Source organism: Mastomys coucha, unplaced genomic scaffold (assembly GCF_008632895.1).
Source record: "Mastomys coucha isolate ucsf_1 unplaced genomic scaffold, UCSF_Mcou_1 pScaffold20, whole genome shotgun sequence".
Classification (NCBI taxonomy): Eukaryota; Metazoa; Chordata; class Mammalia; order Rodentia; family Muridae; genus Mastomys; species Mastomys coucha.
In genome coordinates this window covers 65,754,509-65,779,705 of record NW_022196903.1, presented here as the reverse complement: position 1 = coordinate 65,779,705, position 25,197 = coordinate 65,754,509, and the positions used below count along the sequence as shown (strand labels likewise).

General features: G+C 44.8%; 1 protein-coding gene and 2 long non-coding RNA genes across 5 annotated transcripts in view; 2 read left to right on the top strand and 1 right to left on the bottom strand.

The window, feature by feature from the left end:
• Nucleotides 1–5,973, top strand: part of LOC116099072 — a 19,806-nt gene extending 13,833 nt beyond the window's left edge. For both annotated transcript variants that reach the window (XR_004122061.1, XR_004122060.1), the window contains 3 exons: nt 1,639–1,791; nt 3,524–3,600; nt 4,395–5,973. This is a non-coding gene — a long non-coding RNA (uncharacterized LOC116099072). The remainder of the gene's footprint in view (nt 1–1,638; nt 1,792–3,523; nt 3,601–4,394) is intronic.
• Nucleotides 1–19,528, bottom strand: part of St3gal5 (ST3 beta-galactoside alpha-2,3-sialyltransferase 5) — a 57,607-nt gene extending 38,079 nt beyond the window's left edge. The window contains exon 1 of one of the 2 annotated variants that reach the window (XM_031382162.1): nt 19,302–19,528. In XM_031382162.1, the coding sequence (XP_031238022.1) occupies nt 19,302–19,380 (79 nt within the window). In that variant the 5' untranslated portion in view covers nt 19,381–19,528. The other variant, XM_031382163.1, reaches the window with a different exon arrangement.
• On the top strand, nt 19,442–23,459 carry LOC116099073. Its single transcript, XR_004122062.1, has 2 exons — nt 19,442–20,223; nt 23,219–23,459. It is a non-coding gene; the product is annotated as an uncharacterized LOC116099073 (long non-coding RNA).
• The last annotated feature ends 1,738 nt before the right edge of the window (nt 23,460–25,197 follow it).

Here is a 25,197-nt window from a genome sequence, read left to right as displayed (position 1 = left end):
ACACACACACACACACACACACACACACAGACACCACACACACACACACACACAGAAGGGGAAGAGAGGGAGGGGGAAGTGAAGGAAGGGAGGTAGAGGGACGGTATCTATCTCAGTTAGGGTTTCATTGCTGTGACCAAGGCCAACTCTCACAAAGGAAAACATTTAACTGGGGCTGGCTTCCAGGTTCAGAGGTTCAGTCCATTATCATCATAGCAGGAAGCATGGCAGTGTGCAGGCAGACATGGTGCTGGAGAAGGAGCTGAGAGTTCTACATCTTGATCCGAAAACAGCCAGAAGGAGACTCTCAAAAGCCCACCCCCACAATGACACACTTTCTCCAACAAGGCCACATCTATTCCAACAAGGCTACACCTCCTAACAGTGCCACTTCCTGTGAGTCAAGCATATTCAAACCACTACCTGGAGTAAAAGTAAATCTTAGAAAGGGGGGAGGAGCGTCTAATCCATATGTAGACCATTTCACCTTACGGAAATCGGGCGAGGGCCAACTGTGTTATATGTGCCACACAAGGCAGCTGGAAACAGAAGGGAGCAGAGGCATAATATCATTGTCTCTAATTCTAAAGGTTAAAAAGATGTCTAAAAGTGAAATTTTCTGAATTAGTGATGTACAAGTGAATTATTATTGATGCCATATTGCTATACTTTATTATTATTATTTATATCTTATTTTATCATTTAAGTTACAGCAAACTTACAGATTACATGCTGTGTAATTCCAGTTATGTGCATATATTTTGTTTGTTCTGTTTTGAGACAGGGTCTCTCTACATAGCCCTGGTTGTCCTGAAACTCACTCTGTAGACCAGGCTAGTCTTATACTCACAGAGATCTACCTACCTCAGCCTCCTAAGTGTGTGCCACCATCTCTCTCTCTCTCTCTCTCTCTCTCTCTCTCTCTCTCTCTCTCTCTCTCTCTCTCTCTCTCTTTCTCTCTCTCTCTCTTAGGGGACAGCTTGAAGGAAGGACTCAGCTCTGTCCTCTCAAGTGCAGGCTCACCAGGCATGGTGACCAGTGCCTTCACCCACTGAGCCATCTCACCAGGTCCCAATTATCTACTTCTGAAATGAGTGAATTTTAGGAATGTAGAGAAGCTAGTGGTCGCAAGAAGGTAGGCACTGACCAGGATGGAGGCAGGGAACAAGTGAATGTGGATGTACAAAAGCAACGTGAGAAAACCTGAGGATCTTAAAGGGTGGCTGAGAGGGCCTAGAGACATGATGGGCCTATGCAGAATGTATCACTGGTTATAGGTCCCCCAAACGTAACTTTCATGAAGTTAAAAATGAGCCTCTACAGACAAAAGTAAAATAGAGATATCTCAAAGCCATAAAAAAATGAAGTGGTAAACTATGGATACTTGCTGTCAAGAGAGTAGATAGGGTACCCACGGAATGGGAAGGGTAAGACTACAGCTGATCTTACCAAATCCTAAAACCTCTACTTCCCTGGTTTGCTATCTGATTTTAACTTCCTCAAGGACATACCTGTGTGAGTGGAGGTGTTGAGAAATCCAGCTCACCCCTCTCCACCACCAATACCTGGGAAGAGCAGGGCTTAGAACAGCAGGCAGTAGTGGCGTCCATGTTAAATACTGCTAACTGTTTCACACAGCCTCTGAGTGAGCAAACATGACTGGAGTGAGGTGTCAAGCCAAGGACACAGAGCTATAACATCCGTGGAGTAGGAGGTCTGTGAGAAGTGGATTTCACCACAGATGAGGAATTAGCCCTGTTGGCTGAACACTCCATTTGCAGTGACTGTGAGGTAAGACCTGGGCATGCACACACAGGAACCCCGGGGAGCCACCCTGAGTGGACCAAGAGGAATAGAAGGCAGTGGCAGACTGACTAAGAAATGATGAAAGGAAGGTGTGGGTGAAAGTGAGCACGTCAAGGATCTGTGTCCCACTCACGGGGAGAAGCAGGCTTTGTGTGGTATAGGCTGGCGATGAACCTGACGTGAAAGGTGATCAGATGCCAGGGTCCAGGAGGATGGTGGGATGTGGACTGTGATTTGACAGAGTGTCTGTCCTGACAGCAAGCCTTCCTCCACAGAGCCAAGGGAATCAAGCTGCAAGGGGCTCTTTTCCAGTGTGTCAGCACTACCAGCTGGAAAGTAAGAGACAGCTAGACGACTTTTGTGATTATGTAGACTTGTAGTGGAGAAAAGACAGCACGGTAGATAGGCTTCCTGTGGGGGAGCAAAAGAAGGATTGAGTGTGCACCTTAAACTTCCTGGTAATAGTTGCATGAATTCATCTAGTTCCGGCAGAAGTAGGTGGGGGTGGGGTTGGCCTGTGAATTGGGCACATGAAGCTAATGAGCTCAGCTCAGAGACCTAGCTCCTGTGGGGGCAAGAGCAAATGCCTGAGAATGGTCAAGAAAGAAGGGTGCGGAGGTGCAGTGCAGGCAAGGGGAAGGCAGTACTGGGGTCTGTGCTGGCTAGCTTTACATAACTTGACCTGAGAGGAGGAAGCCTCGATTGAGAAAGTGCTTCCATAACACTGGGCTGTAGGACATTTTCTTAATTAGTGATTGGTGAGGAAGGACCCAGCTCAGTGTAGGTGTTGCCATCCCTGGGCTGGTGGTCCTAGATTCTATTTAAAAAGCAGGCTGATAAAGCCTTCATGATCAAGTCAGCAAGCAGCACTCCTCCAAGGTCTGCATCAGCTCCTGCCTCCAGGTTCCTGCCTTGCCTGAGTTCCTGTCCTGACTTCCTTTGGTGACTCTGATGGCTATTCTTGGTTGTCAACTTGACCATATCTAGAATTAACTAAAACCCCTAAATGGGACATACCAGGGAGGAATTTTGCTTAATTTGAAGTGGGAAGATCCATTTTTAATCTGGAGACACACCTCTAATCCAGATATTTTGAGGCAGGAAAACTCCTGAATCCGAGCCATGCCACCTGCAGGAAGCCTGTGTAAGGACATGGAAGAAGGAAGCTTTTGCTCTTTGCCTGCTTCCGTTTGCCTTGCTACCAAGTCTTCATTGCCCTTAGAGTCTACTTCTTTAAGAATCAAATGTAGCCGGGCAGTGGTGGCGCACGCCTTTAATCCCAGCACTTGGGAGGCAGAGGCAGGTGGATTTCTGAGTTCAAGGCCAGCCTGGTCTACAGAGTGAGTTCCAGGACAGCCAGGGCTATACAGAGAAACCCTGTCTCGAAAAAAACAAAAAAAAAACAAAACAAAACAAAAAAAAGAATCAAATGTATACTGAAAACCAGTTGAGATATCCAACCTCATGGACTGAACAAATACTGAACTCTTGGACCTTCTATTTATAGGCAGCCATGGTTAGAGTAGGTGGACCACAGTCTATAAGCCATTCTAATAAATCATATATATATATATATAATTTATTGATTATTTATTATTTATGTATGTATTTATTTATGGGGGGATTCATTCTGTAAATTCTGTTACTCTGGAGAACCCTGACTAATATAATGAACAGTGATGTGAAGAATAACTGAAATAAACCCTTTTTCCCTCAGGTTGCTTTTGGTCCTGATGTTTCATCCCTGCAATGGTGATTCCAACAGCAGAGCTATCGGGGCTTTTCATAAGTTATGTATGTATGCTCATGATCAGGTTAAATTCAGTTTCTGGAGTAAAGGAGGAAATCGGTAGGTCTAGAACAAACAAGGATCTAGGGCCATTTGGATAAAGAAGATAAGAGATATCCTACAGTGATAAAAATCCCATTGTGGAAGAACAGTACTCAGAATTCACTTGGGAAAAACTACCTTGAGGAACTTGAAGAGATGAAAAAAAGAAGTATTGAAGTAAAGTAAAAAAAAAAAAAAAAAAAGGAAGCTATGCAGGATGTGGTAGTTCACACCTGAAATCTTAGCAACCAGGGGGCGGCAAAGGTAGGAGAATTACCCTGAGTCATCTGCTTGCGGTACAATCTGAGAAAGGAAAAGGATAAAATCTGTAGCTTTGTAGGGTTTAGATAGCTCTGGAACTCTCATCATCTAAGTTGAATAGTTCCTGGACAAATTTTTAAATTGCTTAACCCAGGAGCAGGGGCCACCATTGAAACCCCTGATGCATCCACATAAAAGGGTAATTTGTCAGTTAAGTTTCACTGGTCCTGCCAATGTACACAGTAAGGAAGTGGAGACAAAACAACGGCTGAGTCCCTGCTTTGGATACCAACCGTCCAAGAAAGTAACGTGATCTCAGGGAGAGGGAGCTGCGCAGCAGCAGTGTCTGCACTGAGCAGAGCAGTCTCAGCTGTCAGTGGACAGGCTCAGTAAGCCACAGCAGCACTGGGGTTAGCAAGCGGGGGCGGGGAGGGGGCGGGCTGCAATAGGTGCCAGTAAGTTCTAAATGAAAGTCTCTTCTATCCTCACCCCAAAGGGAGAGACAGCTTGAAGCAATGATGGACAAAGATGCATCCTGCTTGCTTCAACATGGAGGCTCATGAAGGACACCATGCTGAGTGAAATAAGCTCCACACAGAAAGACAAATCCTGCATGTGTAATTAAAAAAAAAAAAAACCCTCAAGAATACAGACAGTGAGAATTCAACAGCAGTTACCACAGGCTGGGTTAGGGGATGGAAACAGAAAGCAGATGGAAAGACATAAAATGAACAAGTATGGGTATCTAATGTACCGTGTGAGGGCTAAAGCTAATAATACCAACTGGGTGTGGTGGTACATGCCTCTAACCCCGGTGCTGGGGAAGCTGAGACAGGAGGATTGCTGCAAGGCCAGCCTGGACCTGTCTCAGAAAAACCTACATGAAAACAATTATTTAAAGTAGATCAAAATGTATGAGGCCCTCTTGTTAGAGAGTGTATACAGTTGCTCCAATCACAGATAAAGGAACTGTGAGATGACAGGTTCATTCATTTGTTTGACTACAGAGACCACTTTCTTGCTTATGTATTGCAGAACCTGTTGTAAACCTCACAGAGACACTCTGAAATCACTCAGGAGCACACCAATCCTGTGCCTTATGCCTGCATGGCTTTGGATGCTCTTGATTTCTAACTTCTCTCTTCATTCTAGAAGAAGTTGACCTACTCTTAATTGCCCAAGTGATTTCCATCCCCACATAATCTAGGAAGCTAACCACAGGCTAGCTTTATCGTTGCAACACACACACACACACACACACACACAAAAGCTTACTTAGAATCCTAGCTGGTAACGACACAGAGATAAGGTATTCAATTGGTCTTCTGCATCATTTTTCCACCTTGGTATTAACCTGTTAAGCTCCATAGTTGGGGGGAAGGGGCAGTCCCATTTACCATCAGACATCCAGCAGCATCTCTAAACCACTCCTCCTCTTGCTCCTCTTGTGTGTCAATCAAAAATGTCTCTTGGGGGAGTGGAGAGATAGCTCCATTATTATGAGTGCTTATCACTCTTGTGGACAACTTGAGTTTGGTTCTCAAAACACACACACACACACACAAGAGGCAACTCACAACCACCTATAACCCCAGTTCCAAGGAATCTGAGGTACTCAGTCCTCCATGGGCATCTGTACAAACTTGGTGCACAAAAATTCACATAGGCAAGCACAAATACACATAAAAATAAGTAATAAATAATCCCTTTTGAAAAATTTTCCTGGGCCAACAGGCTAGCTCACTATGTAAAGACACTTGCCTCTAAGCTTGAAGTCCTATGTTTGACCCAAGGCCCACATGGTGGAAGAACAGGCTCCTGAAAGTTGTCCTCTGACCTCCAAACTCCTGCCAAGGCACTCATGCCTACATACAAACACACGCTGTCTCAATGAATAAGTTGTAATAAGTTTTAAATGTCCCTAGATGTTGCTACATGTCCCTGGGGGAACAAAAGCACCCTGGCACTGTTGGAATAGTTATCATACATATTAATCTTTCAACACCGCCTCATATGAAAGTCAAGAAGGGTGATCAGACTTACTTGTCAGGTTACAATTAAAGAACTAAAACTAATGGCACTTGCATTTCAATATCTAATATTCTGTGTTGGGGGTTGGAATGCACAATTTCAAGAGATCTTGGTTTATCACGATGGTGTCAGGTCCTTACCTGTCAACAGTATACAAGACAATGAACTCACTGGTCTGAGCCCACACACAGAGGTAGGCTGAACAAAACAGGCTAACAGCCGGTGCACAGCACTGGGAGGAAAGCACCCACTCCCAGATCCACCTGCTTGTGGTTTTGTGTTTCACCTACCTCAGTCCCAGGTTACCACCGAAGCAGGGACCACCCTGTCCACAGCATCCTTCCTTTCCCATGTCCACAGGGTGGCAGGGCCTCATCCGACTTTCACAAGTGGTGACCCCCACAAAACCACAGAAAGCACTGTTGCTGAGCTTCTCCCAACACCTCCCCCATCACCTCAGCCAGGGTTTTGCAACTGGACCTTGAACAAGAACCACTTGAGGCTATAAAGCATGCAAATCCATACATTTCATGCCCAGAATGTGACACCTGACAGGATTAGATGAGGGTGTCCATTTTCAAGCAAACTTCCTCATGTAATGTGGGCATAGCACTTTAAAAATAAATCCTCCTTTTAAGCAAGTTTTCCACAGCATAGATAAACACATGAAATGAACAGGTTTTGGCCTGAAGTCTATCCAGATTCTACAAACTGAGCTGAGATATAAGAGTCTGTCTTCTATGAAGAACAAAACCACTGAAAACTGCACCCTACTGTAGTGGCCAATTAACCCTTCATGATCCCAAGGGAGGGTATTTAATCTACACCAATGAAATTCCTCTGATGTAAAGGGGGAGTAATTACCAACACTCAACTCTTAGTTTAAAATACTAAGGCAATAAATTCTGAATGTTTGGAATACTTTCTAAAAACACTCATTATCCAAAGGGAGAATGCCATGGGCACAGATGGTGTCTCTCCAATATCTTTTTTTTTTTTTTTTTTTTTTTTTTTTTTTTTTTGAGACAGGGTTTCTTTGTGTAGCCCTGGCTGTCCTGGAACTCACTCTGTAGACCAGGCTGGCCTCAAATTCAGAAATCTGCCTGCCTCTGCCTCCCAAGTGCTGGGATTAAAGGCGTGTGCCACCCACTGCCCAGCTGCCTCTCCAATATCTTACCCAATACTCCCTGGGGCCTGGCTTTCTCGCCTTCCTTGATTTAAGACCCTTGATAAATAGCTTATCACCTCTCAACCTGCCCATCTGCTTTGCTGCTTGACTTGCCTACGCTGGAGACAGCAGCAGATATCAGTCTATTCTTGTGTTCCACACTAATGTAGGAGATCACTAAGTAAGAGTTCTGTCCCTATGTTTGAAGTCAGGAGCCTAAAAGAGTGCTACTGTGCAAAAGGCACTTAACAGGTAATACTTGGCCGAAGGGACTAATTGATGAGTGAAGGGATGACCATCAGTTTGCTCTGGATCACCATGGAAGTGCACCCAAATTCACTAAATCCAAACATCACCGCCACTGCAGATTTCTTTCCAATTTATTTATTTGTCTATTTATTTGTTTTTGTTTTTTCGAGTCAGGGTTTCTCTGTGTAGCCCTGGAACTTGCTCTGTTGTCCAGGCTGACCTCCAACTCAGAGATCTGCCTGCCTCTGCCTCCCAAGTGCTGGGATTAGAGGTGTGTGCCACTACTGCCCAGCTTAAGTATAGGTATTTTTTGTTTTTGTTTTGTTTTTTTCAAGACAGGATTTCTTTGTGTAGCTCTGGCTTTCCTGAAACTCACTATATAGACCAGCTTAACCTTAAACTCACAGAGATCCGCCTGCCTCTGCCTCCCAAGTGCTGGGGTTAAAGGGCTGCACTGTTACTCCTAGCTCACTGGACGTTTCTTAAGTGTCCAGGTTGTACATAAGACCCCTTGAATGAGGGACGAGGGGGGCACAGGCAAAGAAATCAATGGCCATCCCATATACCAGCAGGTACAGGCCTGGGAGCAAAAGAAACTGGATCTGTCTGGCATTGCCACCTTCCTCAGAACAGGGAAGAGTTGAAATGCTCAACTATTTGTCAATTTGATGTGGGCCAAGTCATGGCTGGAGTAAGTTTACTAGTTGCAAAAATTCAGGTTTGGCAAAAACTTTCTGCTGCTTTCCTTCCTTCCTGTCATGTTAGAATCCTCACTCATCTGACTCTCCAGAGAGAGAACAGTAAATAGCGTGGCTAGTTGAATGGGCACTAAAATGTTGGGGCCAGGGAGGGAAAGGAAGCAGGGGTAAATGGCAGTAGTCTAGAGACCCCCAAAATGGAAAGAGTGAGCAAGATTTTTTTTAAGTTCCAACACACACACAGAGAATACGACAATGTTTATTTTGAGCTGGGCTTGAGGGCAGACAGCTATGAACGGTAGAGAAGGCAATGGTTCTGGCCAGTGAGGACTGGGAAGGAAAGGTTGAAAAGAGGAACAGAAATTCGTATCACAGTTTCCCTTCCTCTGCCAACTGGAGCTCTGCAGTTTCAGAGGAGCTCTGCAAGAAAGAGTGAGGCCCTTGAGCCTACTCACCATAAACCATTACAGGTCCCAACTTGGAGATCTTCCTTTGAATCTGAGAACTGGCCCCCACCACTGCCTTTCCACAGAGGAACCCAGCTGGAAGTACAAAAGGTTCCTCAAACTGGATTTTAAAATGCTGGGGGTTAGGACAGCACAAACTGGAATCAGTCTGGAGGCATGGAAGACAGAAGTTTGAGGGGAGGAATTGGGAGGAACATCAAAGGTCATTGTGCATATGTATGAAATTCTCAAAAATTAATAAAAATAGTCTGCTTTTAGAAGTCTAAGATTTCTACTGAAATGTACAACTCAGGGTTCTCTCTTGGGGGAAACATTTTTGCTTTGTAGGTTTTGTTTTGAGACAGTATCTTTCCCCATGACTCCAGAATGATTTCAAATTCAGGATCTTCTTGCTCAGTCTCCTGAGTGCTGGGATCACAAGTGGATGCCACAATGCCAACAAGGGCAAATCCACCTTTAATAGGCAAATGTGTGGCTTGTATCTTATCTACTATCGAGGGATAGACCGCAGCATCTTGCAGTGCATAGATGTGTGCTTGGGTTTAAATACACTTCAAAGTCTTCGTGGGAAAGTTCTCTCATAGGACTATGATAGGTCTAGTTTAAATCAGGAAATGGAGAGTAGGGATGGTCAGAGCTGGTTGACCAGATGCCCTTGAGGCCAACCACAAACCAGGAAGCCTTTTAGAATAGCACCAATAGCAGGCATAGCAGAAGGAACTCTTGAGGCCAATGGAGACCAGGTCTTCATTCTGATCCCAGCAGAGATCAGGAAGGACAGATGCTGAGGAACGCTCAACAATACAGGAAATGAGCAGCAGTGGCCATACAAGACGCAGCCAGCCATGCCACAGCTTCTGTGTCCACAGTGTCAGAACACTGTGAGCTGGAGGCAGCAGAGATGTCCACTTTGCTTTCTGAAACAATTTTATACATAGAGAAAGACTGCAAGAATGATACTTATATTCTTATCAACCCTTCACCCAGATAGTTGCCCCCCATGGTTAACGTGTGTGCTGTCGTTCTATTAGTATATCATATGCATAATTTATTTAAATACCTGAAAGAAAATTGTAGGCACTGTCACACCCTAAATATTTTATTTTCCTAGAAATAAAGTCATTCCTTATAAGAGCACAGTACAATGATCAATGTGAGGGCCTGGACACTGACTCAAAACTAGAATCTTATTATAGAGGTCTCAGGAAGATTTCTCTAGTCATTTCAAGTGATAACTTTCGAGCAAAAACAGACACAAAATTTTTCTCCCTTTTCGAGGATACCATCCAGGATCACATATGAGGCCTAATGCCATGTCTCTTTAGCTTCTTTTGATCTAAAACAGTTCAGTTATCTTGCAGGACCTTGACAGTTTTTGAAAAGCACAGGCCAAGTGTTTTGCTGGATGTTCCCTAGTTGGGGTTCATCTGATATTTCTTCAATGATTAGATTTGAGTCTTGCACTGGAGCCAGAGCAGTGCAGAGGGAGGCTCTGCTTTCCTCTCAGCATTTACTCAGGAGGCGCACAGTGTTCACCCAGCCTGGCACTGGTGACACCTCAGGTGAACAGCTGGTTAAGGTGGCATAAGGCAGTTGCTATTTTTTTCTTTGTGAACTGATAAGCGACTTGATAGGAGATACCTTGTGTCTTAGTTACTTTCCTATTGCTGTGAAGAGGCAATGGACCAAGCAACTCAGTTTTAAAAAACCTTTAATTGCTTATAGTTTCAGAAGGTGAGACCATGACCATCATAGCAGAAAGCATAGCAGCAGGCAGGCATGGTGCTGGGGCAGTAGCTGAGAGCTTACACCCTGATCCTCAAGTTGATCTGGTATGGGTTTTGGAAATTTCCAAGCCTATCCCTAGTGACACACCTCCTCTAAGAAGGCCATATCTCCCAATCTTTCCTATACAGTTCCACCCACTAGGAACAAAGCAAGCATTCAAATATATGAGCCTCGGTGTGTGTGGGTGTGTGTGAGATTCTCATTCAAACAACCATACCTAGGAACTAAGTAAAGTTCCTGTTTTTTCATCAAATCTCCTTGATTCAGTAACCACTAGTAGGGAAAAGGATAAATTGTAAGTTAGGTAAGGTCATGTTCGCACCTCAGGAACAAGGCTTGTCAGAACAGAGTTGGTGAAAATGAATTAGCACCTGGGTCTCCTCCCACATTTGCTTCCTGGAACCTCAACCCATGTTCACTCTTAGCTAGTAGGAAAACTAAGTAGGAACTGGAGAGATAGCTCAGTAGTTAAGAGCACTTGTTGCTCTTGTAGAGGACTCTAGTTCAGTTTGCAGCACCCACACGGCAGCTCACAACTGTCTATAACTCCAGTTTCAGGAGATCTGATGCCTCCTTTGGGCTTCTGTGAAGAGTGGGCATGCCCAAGGCACACATACACATAAAACAGAATTTAAAAATATCTTATGAGAAAGAAAACTATATATCCTCTAGATAGGACCCAAGACTGTATTAGTTGTCGAGTGTCTATTAAAGACTTTCTGAGAATCCAGAAGCAATCATAGATGCTGAACCAGGGAGCCGACACCCAGTCACATCAATGCCCGTTTTTGTTTTGTGTTTACTTGTTTGCATCTTTTAATGAGAACACTGAGATTCTGCCTCCTCCTCTGGTATGACGATGGTTAGGGGTGCTAATTTATCTAGGAAATATTTCAAGAGGCCAGAGAAGGACATAAGGTGTCTCTCTCTATCATTGTCTGTCTTACGCTTTCTGTTTTGTGTTTTGTTAAGCTGGCTGGCCAGCCTCCTGCCCTGACCCATCAGCAACACTGAGGTAACCAGACTGCAGCTATACCCAGTTTTTATGTAGGTGCTCCATATCTGAACTCAGGCCCTCACATTTGCACATGCTCTTTTCTTCCTCGAGCCATCTCCCCAGCTTTGAACTCTTATTTTTACAAAATTAGAAATGTCAGAAATATTTAACAGTGGAAAGAAGATTAGAAAGATGTCCTACAATGTAGGGGTGCCCGTTGCTAACTCTCTTCTTATCTATATCCTGTCAGCCTTTATATTACATATAATCTACATAAGCAGGGTTGAGCTATCTATAATAGCCTTCTTTGGCCTGAATTCTATTGGAGATGAAGCCCTATTACAAAGGGCTGGAATTTTATCGATTGTCTCAAGGATGGTCAAACAACTAGAATCCTTTCAGAAGCGTAACAGAGAAGTTAATGTATAACATAGACTGCCTTTGGATATTACAGTTTAAATTTCTCATATAGCCTTCGTTGGGGAGGGCTGGTCTACATTGGTATGGAATTTGCTTTGTTCTCTTAACAATTAGTCTCTCAGTTTTGTTTTCTTTTTTTAACTAAGTAACTTTAAATCCAATGTAATCATCCTACCTCAGGCTCCCCGGGTTACAAACATAAACAACCATGCTCAGATTTATAATCCTATAAATAAACATCTAATAAACAAATATTACATACCAGGAACTGAGAATAGAAAAATAAATAGGGCATAATCCCTTTCCTCTATGAATATGACCAAGAACCCCCAAATACCCTAAGCACCAACAATGAGATCATGGGCCTGATGGATAAGGAGCCACAAGTCCATCAGAGGAGATCAGGGAGGCCTTCCAGAGGACATGATGAGCCAGTGGGTGCTCCAGGGGTAAGAAGGATGTCAGAGTGGGTTCCAGATGGAAAGAAGATGTCGGTTAATTCAGAGGTGTGCTGAAGCTCGATGCCAGGGTCCTACGGGCCAGTGGTAATAAGACTCAACTCAGCAGACCCCAGGACATCCACTCCATGGTTCTAAGCAGGACAGTGGCGAGAGCAACCTGGGCAGGCACTGCATGGCCAAGAGGTCACTTGTGGTGGTTTGAATGACAATTCAGCATTAGGAGATGTGGCCTTGCTGGAGAAAGTGTTGTTATCCCTAGGGTGCTCGCTCTTCTTAGATTCTATGCTGGGCGTTAGGGAGAAGTGTTACAAGAGGTGTTTAGAGCTTTGGGGGCAGAGAATCTTTTAAAAGGCTCCTCCGAAGAAGGACTGCTTCTCTGTCAGTGGATGAGCCTTTGAGGTTTCAGATGCTCATGTCTAGCTCAGCGTCCCCCTCTCTCTCTGATGCCTACCAGTCCAAATGTAGAACTCTTGGCTCCTCCAGCACCATGTCTGCCTGCATGCTGCCATGCTTCGCGCCATGAGGAAACCATAAGCCAGCCCCAATTAAATGTTGTCCTTTATAAGAGGCTGTAATGGTTTATCTTCACCACAACAGAAACCCTGATTTAGACACTCATGTTTGATAGTTTCGTACATTTATATAATGAATTTTAGTCATTTCTATACCTGTTCTTCCTTCTTCTTCTCAACAAATACCCCTCCTGCCTCCAGGTCCCCTCTGTGTGTAGTCCACTGAGCTTAATTAGTGTTTCTTGTTCCAGGAAGGGCAACTTCTCAGTAGCTATCCCACTGAAGAAAATGACACCCCTTCTCCAACAACCTTTAATTACCAGTAGTCTTCCAAGGAAGAAATTATAAAATGTTGAGGAGCCCAATCTTATTCAGAAAAAAAGATTTTAGGTCAGCATTTGGGCAGGCTCCCAAACAGATATATCAGGTTTAATCCTACATGGACTGCATATCTGACATACAGCAAGAAGCAACACAGACTCAGCCTTTCCTTCAGAAGGTCTTACCATCTCACCTGAAACAACAAGCAACAAACAAAAAATAAAGGCAGAGAAACAAACCAGTACATCCACAGTCAGTGTTCTTATCCCCAGGGCGGTCGCTCTTCCTGGATTCTATGCTAGGCACTCGGGCGAAGTGTTACAAGAGGTTTTAGAGCTTTGTGGGCAGAGAATCTTTTAAAAGGCTCTGGTGAAGAAGGACTGCTTCTCTGCCACTGTCTGAATAGGAACTGCAGGAGGTTGCAGGGGTCAGGGTTGGGGAACAGATGTCACTAGTGTAGGGACAGCAGGTCCTGCCTGGTTGGAGAAGTCTGAAGATAACATGTTTCAAGGGCCCAGCCCAGGAGGGACAATATGCTGAGGCTGCAGAAATGAATAGTCCCTACCAAGGGTACTGAAATTATACTGGAAGAGTAAGAGGGATTTTTCTAAGTGGAACTGGATGTTAAAGAGACCTCTCTGGAGGTTGGACTAGAGATGGAGACATCCTCTCATAGGGCAGTATGAGACAGAAGGCTGACCACGGAGCCCCAGATATCATCAATTCTGATGGGATATCTTCTGAAGGATCGGAATACATTATTTGCTGCAAAGACACGGGAACCGTAGCCTCATCTACTACCTCCAAGTCTAGGTCTGAATCCTAGCTCTGCCCTCTGGAACTTCTTACATCTTTCATAGCTTAATACCCTCTTTTATAAAATGGGAGAGACAATGGTACCAAGCTCACAGCGCTATGGTGAAATCAAATGAGCTGGTCTATGCAACAGTTCTACAGCAGGTGAGCAAAGACTGAGAAAACTACTTCTCATGGTTTACAGGATAGGGAGCGGGGAGCGGGCTCTGAAGACTGAGTATGACTAACTGACTATAAAATATTCATTAATGAATTACATATGGTTAGGAGCTGTGGGCTCTAGATGCGTGTGAGTTTAGAAGTCGGTATCTTCCAGAGAAATGGAAACTTGAATCTACCTGTTTCATTTTATTTATTAAAATTTTTACAAAATTTTTAAAGAATTATGTTTTTGTTCTTATTTTTCATTTTATTACATTTTTAGTGAGAGAGAGAGAGAGAGTGTGTGTGTGTGTGTGTATGTGTATCTGTGTGGGTGCACACAAGCCATGGTATACAGGTGGAGATCATGCATGTGGAGAACTCTTTTTCTGAGTTCTCTCCTTCCAGCATGTGGATCCTGGGTATCAAACTCAGGTTGTCAGACTTGGCAGCAGAGGCCTTTGCCCACTGAGCCAACTTGCCAGCCATTATTTTTATTTTTTAATTTTGTGTGTAGCACACATGTGGGTATGTGCACTCTGGCAGAAGGCACGGCGTAACCCACATACACAGCTGGAGTTAGAGGCATGCCCGACTAAGTTAAATGTTAGAAATGGAATTCCAGTTCTCTGCAAAAGCAGCAAGCTTTCTTACCACGAAGCCAGCTCTCTAGTCCCTGCCAGCTTCTTTTTACCTTTTTTTTTTAAAGGGAGGGGCTACTAGAAAAATTTAAATTGCAGGTATGGCTCAGGTTGTTTCCGCTGGAGAGCACCCAAACAGAAGGAACATACAGGTAAAGATAGGGGCAGCCGGGGCCAGCGGATAACACCCCCCCACACACATTAAGATCTCTATTACTGAAAATGGCAAGCAAAGAGAAGGGAAGACCAGAAGCCACTCTGTCCTCTTGAACTTCTCGATGCCTGCCAGTCTAGATAAGGAGAGAGAAAAACAACACTGTGGTGATGAATAACGTAGGGATGAGTAACAACAAGCTTAGAAGAAAAGGAAGAGACAGATAAGACAGGACAGCCAGGAAGGAGGGTGACACCCTCTGTCTAAGAGAAACACCATCTCTGCTTGGTTCTTGATATACATAAGCCCACCATTATGAAAAATGATAGTCTTATGATACCACAGGCCTGTAATACCAGCACTAGGAGGGGAGGCAGGTGTCAAAAATCAAGGCAGACTGACCTGAAAACAAACACTTAAAAGAGGCTTCGGCCTTCAAAAAAACTTAAGTATTATTCATAGAGTAGACCTTTCACACACTGTTTGTTGAGCTTATCAAACCCAGTCACACGATACTAACCTATTATAACCCCAGAAGGTATGAAGCCTGAAGGGGAAAAAAAAGAGAATGCCAGAGTATAGGAGTTCATTCATGATCCAAAAATTCACCCCTGGGTATTTTGCCTGCTGTGACTGAAGTGTAAAAAATGCTTTCTATTGCTCAAAAACTCAAGAAAAGCCTTTTCCTTTGGGTAAGTTAAATAGACTGGGTGGAGGTTTGTTTGCATTGAGCTGGGTGGAGACTAAGATCAAACTAAGAAGTCAACTAAAGACACTCTCCACATTAAGAGGATCCTGAAACTCAGCCGGCTCTATGCTAGGACCCAAGGAGAGCCAGGACTCTGACCGCTCTTCCTGAGGCCACATAGAATGGAGCTAGGCAGAAACTTCCTACTGAAAAAGTAATGCCAACACCATCATCTGGAAACTGCCGCCTTCATCGTTGCGAACGAAGGAGCTCCCACCATGGCTAATTCTCAGACTCGAATAAAATAGCTTTCCCGGGGTTCCTCAGAATGAGTAGTAAACCCATAACCCAGTAATCCTACTGCCCAGCAGATTCCCAGAAATGCACTCACACGCGCTTTACCAAAGCTAGGCACCAGCTGAGCAGTGACAGCAGCACTATCTGGGACAGACAAACACTGTGGGCTGCGTAACATTCAACAACTGATGACAGACAAGAGGCACTAAACTTATCCCGTGACCACCGTGAGCCACGGCAGTGAACATGCCACAACCATAGGGAGCGCTGGCGGGCCCCTGTCACTTAGTGCTCACAAAGGAAGACACACGCCATAGGTTTTCATTTATGCACAGTGTGAGAAAAGCAAGTCAGACCAGGTTAAATGCTAGGACAGGCAGTGACTGACTGGGTATGACACGGGTCCTGGTGTTTTCTGTCCCTTGATCTGAGTGAGGTACATGTTCAGTATGGAGATTTGTTCCGTAATCCACTTTAGGCACCTCTTCTTTTCCCTACACACATTTCTAAATGTGGGGGTCAGAAGAGGGCAGAGTTGGTTCTCTCCTTCTACTGTGTGGGTTCTGAAAATAATTCAGGACATTAGGCAGCAGGCACCTCAGCCCACTGAGCCATCTCACTGGCTTCATATACATATGTATGTATGTATGTATGTATATTTATTTGTATCTATCAAGACAGGGTCTCCTATACTCCTATACTCCAGCTGACTTTTAACTTGCTCTATAGCAGCAGCTGATCTTGAATTCCCAATCCTCCTGCCTCTATCTCCCAAGTGCTGGAATTTACAAACCTGCTCCAAGTACCTACATGACATTTAAACAAGAGCAAACCTCATCTGGTGTTCAGGTAAGCTAATACCGATCGATGATGAGCCTCTCAGTTCATTTTTTTCCCCTGCTCCTTCACACACCCCACTAACTCCCTCTTTGGGAGCGCTCCTCTAATGCTGCCATCCATGTTTATGGCTTCCCTCCCACACCCCCTCGGGTGGATGCCTCTGCTAACACATGCCACCCACACTGATCCAGTCCTTGCTTTTCCACCCTCAGCTGTTATTGTATATATTCCCAGTTGTTTTTAAGCCAAACCTTCCCAGCTAGACTAGCAATGCAGAACATGCTCTTGGAGGGTAATGACCATCCTCCTGACTCCACAAATAGAGCAGAATAAAGTCCTCCTCCAGAGCTAGATAGATGTGGAGGGTGACTCTCTTTCTACTTCCCACATGTCTTGGTTAGGGTTTCTATTGCTGTAACATCATGACCCAAAGCAACTGGGAAGAAAGGGTTTCATTTCAGCTTACAATTCCACATTGCAGTCCATCATGGAGGGAAGTTAGGACAGGAACTGACACACAGCAGAATCTGGAAGCAAGCGCTGATGCAGAGACCATGGAGGGAACACTGCTTGCTGACCTGGTCCCCCTAACTTGCTATGCCTGCTTTCTCATACAACTCAGGACCACTAGCCCACAACGAACTGGGCCCTCCCCAATTAGTCACTAATTAAGAAAATGTCTCACAGGCTTGCCTCCAGGACAATCTGGTGAGGGCATTTTGTCAATTGATGTTTTCTTTTTCTAACTAACTCCACTTTGTATCAAGTTGACATTAAAAACTACCCAGCACACCATTAATCTCCCAAGAGACAGCTGCTAATTCTCCATTACTTTGGCTAGCCCAGTAAGGGAGCAAGAAGTGGAGGAGGCAAGCCAAGGACTGGTGTTTCTTGATTATTTCCCTAACCACTCACCACTTAACTTATTTTGATGACACAGGGCAATGATCAATGTATGTCAAACTGAATGCATTCTCAGAATCATCATAAATGTGTGCTTTTAGAATTTCCTGCCAGCCCCCAGCACGCCATTTTCCAGAGACCTCATCACACCTCCTCTTACCCTGTTTAAGCCAGACATGTTGGCACAAGCCTGTAATCCTAGCACTTGGATCAGTGCTCAAGGCCAACTTTGGATGCACAGTGAATTCAAAGCCAGCCTGAACTATATGATATCCCTGAGTCAAAACCTGAACCAACCAATCAACAAACAAAACAGCCATCAAAACCCCCAATCATCTTGATTTCTTCTCAAGTCTCAAGGAAAACACTATCCACCCTAACGAAGAATGTCCACCTTACAGCCACAGCATCGACCACATAACAGACCTGGATGTCAGGAGACTCAGCACTCTGACTGCAGTGCTCTGGGAGCTCATATTAATACTCTCTTGACCAAACACTTGGATGTCAGACAGTTCCCAGCCCTGCAACCAGCAATGTTAGAAACCATTCTGAGCTGTCAGGGTATGGAATTACACAAAAGAAACCAAAATCTGCTTTTTCTGGTCCTTTCATTCAACAGACGTGGATCCCTCTTTCCCGCTCTGGCATGTGTGTCTGCAGGTAGAAGAGGATTTACAGTAATAAACCAAGGGAAGGCTTGGCTAGACACCAGAGGGCAGAAGATGAGTGTGAGTCTCCTTCCTTTATGAGCCTAAAACCCAGCACAGTTCTTGGCTGAAGGAACCTGCAACCCATAGGTCCCAGAAAAAGCACAACACATAAAACTGCCTTTTCCTCCTTTTAAGTAAATGACACCTAATTTTTGCAAAGGCCATATATATATATATATATGAATTGAGACTGAATTACGACGTAAAGGTATAAAAATTTCATTTCCAAGTCAGCTAGTGATTCTGCAGAGTTCTCATCAATGACAGATTTATTTTAAACGGTTGAAACTACAAGCCCATTGTGGAAGAGACCTTAGCCATCAGCAAGTTAAGTCTTCCAGTACAGACTTGGAGAGCAAGCTCCTCACAGGAGGATATCAGTGTCTGCCAAGGTCACCCAGCTGATATGGAGTAGGGACAAGAGCTCGCTTTAATTTACTGGGTACCAATTGTTCTCTAACACCCTCTCCGTAAAACAAACAAACAAAACAGCGCACAAAGAACCGCATCCCCTCGTCAGGCCACAGCTTAAAATTTTTAAGAAACCAAAACGGTCGCCCCAATGTGTCTCCTCCGCAGGACTGGCCGCAGAGAGGGGGCAGGGAAGGTCACCAGTGAATTTCTACCAGCAGAAATCTACCCACTTTCACAAAGCACGTCTACCCACATGGATGCACAAGGCAGGTTCAGAAGCCACCAGTGACCCTGCGCAAGGTTCCCCAAGGCAGTCAAGGGAGACACTGAGTCAATTCGACTCTGCCGGCTCAGAAGGTTCCAGCAATGAATTAAAATACCAGAACCAAGCGACGTGGAAGAAGGACACTCTGGCTGGACCTGCCACGCGGGGCGGGTCATCCTTACGCGGGGCGGGTCGTCCTTACCCGTAGCGCCGCGTCCACACCTGCGCAGGCTGCGCCGTGGGCGCCCATGTAGGCGGCCGGCGGCCGCGACCCTCCGCCCGCGTCCCCTTGCAGGCGCGTCCGGCGTCGCAGGGCTGGGGAGGAGCCGCTGGGCCTGGGGTATGAGCGGGCAAAGGCGGATCGCCGCTGCCTGGGTTCCTCGGTGTCCGCTCTGCAGACTGGGGGCTGCGACACGTACCTCGGCAGGCAGGTGCCGCTGCTTGTCTTCGCGGCTTCTGGGGCCTCCGCGCCGCACCGCCCGCCGCCTCCGTGCGCATGCTAGGGAGGGAGCGCTGGCAAGCCGCCAGCCCCGGGCCTCGCTCCCCAGCCCGCCCCCGGCGCCTCGCTAGCGCCCATTCAGCCCCGGACAGTTGGCTCCCCGGCGCGGCTGCTGAGGGGAGTGGGGGGTAGGCGGGGGCGGGGTCGCGCGTCACGAGGATGCTGGAAGCCAATCAGAGTGCGCCGAGGCCCCGCCTCCGAGCGGGCTGTCCCCTCCGACTGCTAGTGAGAAGGGGAGTGGGGCGACTCCAGCCCAGACGTAGCTGGGGCGCCAGGCATCCTAGGACAAGGGTGCCCCGCGCTTGGGGATCTCTCCAACTCTCTCCAGGCTTGCGCGTGATTAGATGGTGGAAGGCGTTCTGGGGAACCTAAGGTGGCTCGGGAGCGGTTATAGGCTTTGACTGAGCATCCAATTAGGAATCGGAGCCGGGGAAATAAGGGGCTTGACGTAGTCACGTGCGTTATTCGCCAGCTGTCCACTGGTCTTCAGTTACTGGTCCTGGGTTCCTGAGACCCAAGAGACAAACACCAGGGCAAGCTAGATCAGCGAGCGGTTCTCAACCTGGGGGTTGAACAGCCTTTCACAAGGGTCGCTTGAGACCAATGGAAGACACATATTTACATTACGACTCGCAACAGTAGCGAAATTACAGTTATGAAGTGGCAACGAAAATAATTTTATGGTCAGGGGTTACCACTACAACTTGAGGAACTGTATTAAAGGGTCGCAGCATTAGGAAGGTTGAGAACGACTGGGCTAGACGTTTGTTACTGTACTAGCTACCCAAGCCAAACAACTTGTTTTAACAGGAGAAGGAACTGAGATCTGCGTGAGGCTGAGGGTGAGTAGCTTTAAAGTCATTTAGGGGCAGAAGCAGGAACAGAACCTGGGCTTGGAGCACTCAAATCCCAAGCTATTGACCCCCTGGCCTCTCACACCTTATTCTGGAAAGGAAATGCCATACAATTTTTAAAAACACATTTAATAAATCCCCAAATTGGTGTGTGAAAGACGCCTAAAACTGGACTGGATCTCCCTTTTAGGATATTTCTTCCCATGATCCTCTAGAAAAGCCGACAAGAAAGGGATCCAAACCGCAAAGTAAATGATATTATAATGAAGCCAAGGTCTTCTAAGGATGCAGACCCTTTGTTCCTGCACGTGTATGTGGGAAATGCCCTAGTGCCTTAGTTTTTGTTATATTGGAATAGCTTGCCTTCGACCTCAAGAACATTTAACCACAAAGGGGCATTCTGACAGTCAGGAGGCACGCTTTCCAAGAGAGAGCTCCAGTTTTCTTGGTTACTGCATAGCAAATTCCTTTTTGGGGCTGCTCAAGATCCTGTGATAGATCTTAAGGCTGTGTGTCAGCTGAGAAAATTGAAGCTTTGTAGTGAAAACTTGTCAGCCTGTACAAACAGGAAGAGGGAGGGCCTGGTCTAGCTTTTAGAACCTCCTTCTCCAGCTCAACCAAGCACCATTGTCCATCTTTTACCGAACAATAACCCTCTCATTTTGAAAAGGAAGATCCTAGACTCTGAGCCAAGAGCCCTTATCAGTTTTCCTTTTTTTCAACAGCTCCCTCGTAGCAACTGGTTTGGACACATCTTTGTTCTTTCTCCAGGGTGGAGGGTAGACACTAGAACCAGCCAGTAGATTTCAACAGTTTCCTGAGTGGCTTCAGAGAAGCTTCCAGACTCTGACTAGTAATAGATCAAAGACAGCACCTACCACTTCCTAAATTCACTTTTTCCATTTACTACCTTAGTCAATCTCATGACATCCTCTCACCCTCCCCTTGTGAGATGCAATATCCTATTTTGGTAAGTTTGTCTCACTTTTGGTTCTATTGAGTGGGTTCTGTTTGAGGTTAAAAAAATGATAAATATGGTCTGTGTCCTCCTTATTGTCTCTGGGACCCTTTCAGAGAGTCTCCACAATCAAAACTATTGTACAATAATCTCATGATACAAACAGAGAACAAAGCTGCCAATCACTAATCAAAACAGCATAACCAATTGGGTGGAGTGGTACAAGGATGGAATGAATCCCAGTGTACTGGAGTGGAGGCAAGAGGATCAGAAGTTCAAGGTCATCTTCAGCTACACAGCCAGTGCTACATGAGACCTTGTTACAACAAAACATCACAGTACCAAATTAAAAAGATCCTTGAGGGGGCTGTGGACATTTGTCCCTGTAACTCCAGTTCCAGGTGATCCAATGCCCTCTTCCGGCCTCCTTGACCACTGCATGCATGTGGTACTCAGATATACATGCAGACAAAATACTCACACACACAAAATAAAAATCTTTTTTTAAAAAAGATTCTTGAGCATGCATCTTTTTTATTTTTATTTTTGTGCCATTTATTCATTTCTATAGAAATGGCAAGTTTTTGCTTTTTCTTTTGTTTATTTTGTTTTGTTTTTTGAGACATGGTTTCTCTGTGTAACCTTGGCTATCCTGGAACTCACTCTGTAGACCAGACTGGCCTCAAACTCAGAGATCTACCTGCCTCTGGGTTCCAAGTGCAAAGATTAAAGATGTGCACTGCCACTGCCCTGTTCTTTTTCTTATTTTATATAACAGAATTAAGACTACATATAAAACACTTTATTCAAAGTGATGGAATATGATTGGAAAGTGTTTTGGTAATTGAGTTATAAACAGAATCAATCATGTATTTTCAGAAAACATTTTTAAAATTGTGTGTTTGTGTGTTTGTGTGTGTGTGTGTGTGTGTGTGTGTGTGTGTGTGTGTATGTGTATGTGTGTGTGTCTGTGTCTGTATCTAGGGGCCAGCAGAGGTCAGAAGAAGGTGTTGGAGCCTCAGGAACTGGAAATATGGGTGGTCATAAGCCACCATGCAGGTGCAGGAAGCCAGAGTCCTTTAGAACAACCAGTGCCTGATTAACTGCTGAGCTGTGCCTCCAGCCCACAAGACACCATTTTTAAAAATTCCTTTAATAATGTGCATGCTGTGGCCATGCATGTGAGCCTGTGAGTGTGCACACAAATGCCAGTGTACAACACTGGGTGTGCTGCTATCACTCTTACCTGATTTAAGCAGGATCTCACTCAAGTTGAAGTTTGCTGTTTTTCAGGTAAACTTGCTGGCCAGCAAATCCCTGCAATCTTCCAGTCAGGGCCCCATTGGTTACTGGTGCATTTAGCTATGCCTGGCTTTTACATGGGTGCTGGGGATCAGAACCCATGTCTTCAAGCATATACAGTGAGTACTCTTACTGCCTGAACTGCCTCTTTCCCCACCAAACACCACTTATTATAGAGAAACACTTATGACCATGGGCACATTCTGACTTGAATCTATGAAAGATTCTTTCTTTTTCTTTTCTTTTTTTCCTTCTTTCTTTCTTTCTTTCTTTCCTTCTTTCTTTCTTTTAAATTATTTTATGTATATGAGTGTACTGTTGCTGTCTTCAGACACACCAGAAGAGATGGTTGTGAGCCACCATGTGGTTGCTGGGAATTGAATTCAGGACCTCTGGAAGAGCAGCCAGTGCTCTTAACTGTGGAGCCATCTCTCCAGCCCCTGAAAGATACTTTCTTGAAAATAAGCTAATTAATCCTAGATCTTTAAGGAAAACAGTTAACCATGTGTTTCCAATAAATGCAAAACTCTCCAGAGAAATTTAGATCTCTGAAGTCAGTAAGGATACCTCTTTCTGCTGAGGTTAACAGTGATATTAATGAATGTAATATCTGGGTGATGTACAAACCTTCAGCTTTGAAAGACCTGTGTTTGCTCAGTGAATGATTACTTCATGTTTAAGCACGAGGTAGACAATGGGCTTAACATTGTCTCATGATTTCAGATTCCAACTTGCAATACACCCTTAAGAAACTACCTCTTGGACTGGAGAGATGGCTCAATGGTTAAAAGCATGTACTGTTTTCACAGAGGATCTTGCAGGATTCCCAGCACCCACCTCAGACAGCTTACATCTCAAACCTAGTAACAACTCCAGCTCCAGGGGATCTGACCTGCTCTTCTGGCCTAAGGGCACTTACAAACATTGGCACAGGCACGGCAGACACATAATAAATCCTTTTAAATGAACTAGCTCCTGAAGCTTTGTAGTATGTGCTCGCTATAGATATGTTGTATCAGAGAATATCCATAATTATCTCAAGATTATTTACATAACAGTGTGAAGCTCATTTTTTTTCATGAAAATCAATTGGACATTAAAAATAGAAGCAGGCTATTTGACTCAGGAACACCTAAAAAGAGATTTGCAAAAATGTTCTACAGAAAATGAAAAAAATCAGTAGCCCCGTGGGAGTAGATGTGGGAGAATAGGGAAGGTGGATATGATCACATTGCTGAACATTCTCCAGTTTTTCGAGATAGGATTTCACTGTATAGCCCTGGCTGTCCTGGAACTCACCCTGTAGAGTAGGCTGGCCTCGAACTCACAGAGATCCACCTGTCTCTGTCTCCCAAGTGCTGGGATTAAAGGCATGCACCACCATGGCTCAAACAATGAATAACAGTATTACTTTAAAAAGAAATGACTGTTGGGCCAAAAAGAAGGAAAGAAAAGAAAAAAAGAGAAGTGGTTTTGTTTTTTGTTTTGTAACTGTTATCATGTGATGGGCTTATTTTAATCTCTGCATGTATGTGTTCTCTCTCTCTGTCTCTCTCTGTCTCTGTCTCTCTCTCTGTCTGTCTCTCTCTCTCTCTCTCTCTCTCTCTCTCTCTCTCTCTCTCTCTCTCTCGTGTGTGTGTGTGTGTGTGTGTGTGTGTGTGTGTGTGTGTGTGACTCTATGTATACATTCATCCAGTACATGCAAGTCTCTGCGTGCATGTGGAGGTCAGGATGGGACATGGGGTGTCTCTGTCCCTCTCTATCTTATTCCCTTGAGACAGCATCTCTCAGTGAACCTGTAGCTAGGCTGCCTGGCCAGTCAGCTCCTAGAATCAGCCCTTCCCCTCCCCAGCACTGGGGTTCTAGCACAGGTGGCCATGCACAGCTTTTATGTGGGGTTTGGGGATTTGAACTAAGATCTTTATAGTCGCTCAGCAAATGCTCTTTCCCACTGAGCCACTTCCCTAGTCCCAATTAATCTATTTTTGTCTATATATATAAAATAGGTATTTATATTATAGGGCCCTATGCTGATTAGACAAGTGCTTTGCCACTGAACAGTACTCCCAGGCCTACATTTATTATTTTTAATGAAGTAATGCATATTATTTTGGGTTTAGATGGAAAGTGCTGTTGTTTTAGATTTGTTTTTAAACAGGGTCTCACCCTGGCTGGCCTGGACCATCCATGTAAACCAAGATGTCCTTAAACTCACAGAGCTCTGCTTACCTCTGCCTCCTGAGGGCTAAACTTGTATTCCATCACACCAGATGTAATAAATATTTTAAAATATATTCAGTTTTAATTTTTTCTTTGTTTTGTTTTATTTTATCTTATTTTTGTTTGTTTGCTTGCTTGCTTGTTTTTTGAGACAGGGTTTCTCTGTGTAGCCATGGCTGTCATACTCAACAAACCAAGCTGTCCTCGAACTCACAGAGATTTGCCTGCCTCTGGCTCCCTAGTGATGAGATTAAATGTGTGCGCCATCACTAACAGGCCAGTTTTAATTTCTAATTGGGCAACAAACATGAGGTAAAGTCTATATTTAGACTTTTGTTGTTGTTGTTGTTTGGTGTTTTTGGCAGCCTCAGTAATTTCTAGAAATAAAAAGGAGTCCCATCACTGGCCACAGGAACCAGAATGGCCTAAAGGAAATCTCCGGAAATGCTTCCATTTCCTGCTAGCAGCCTCAGAGGAAGTGC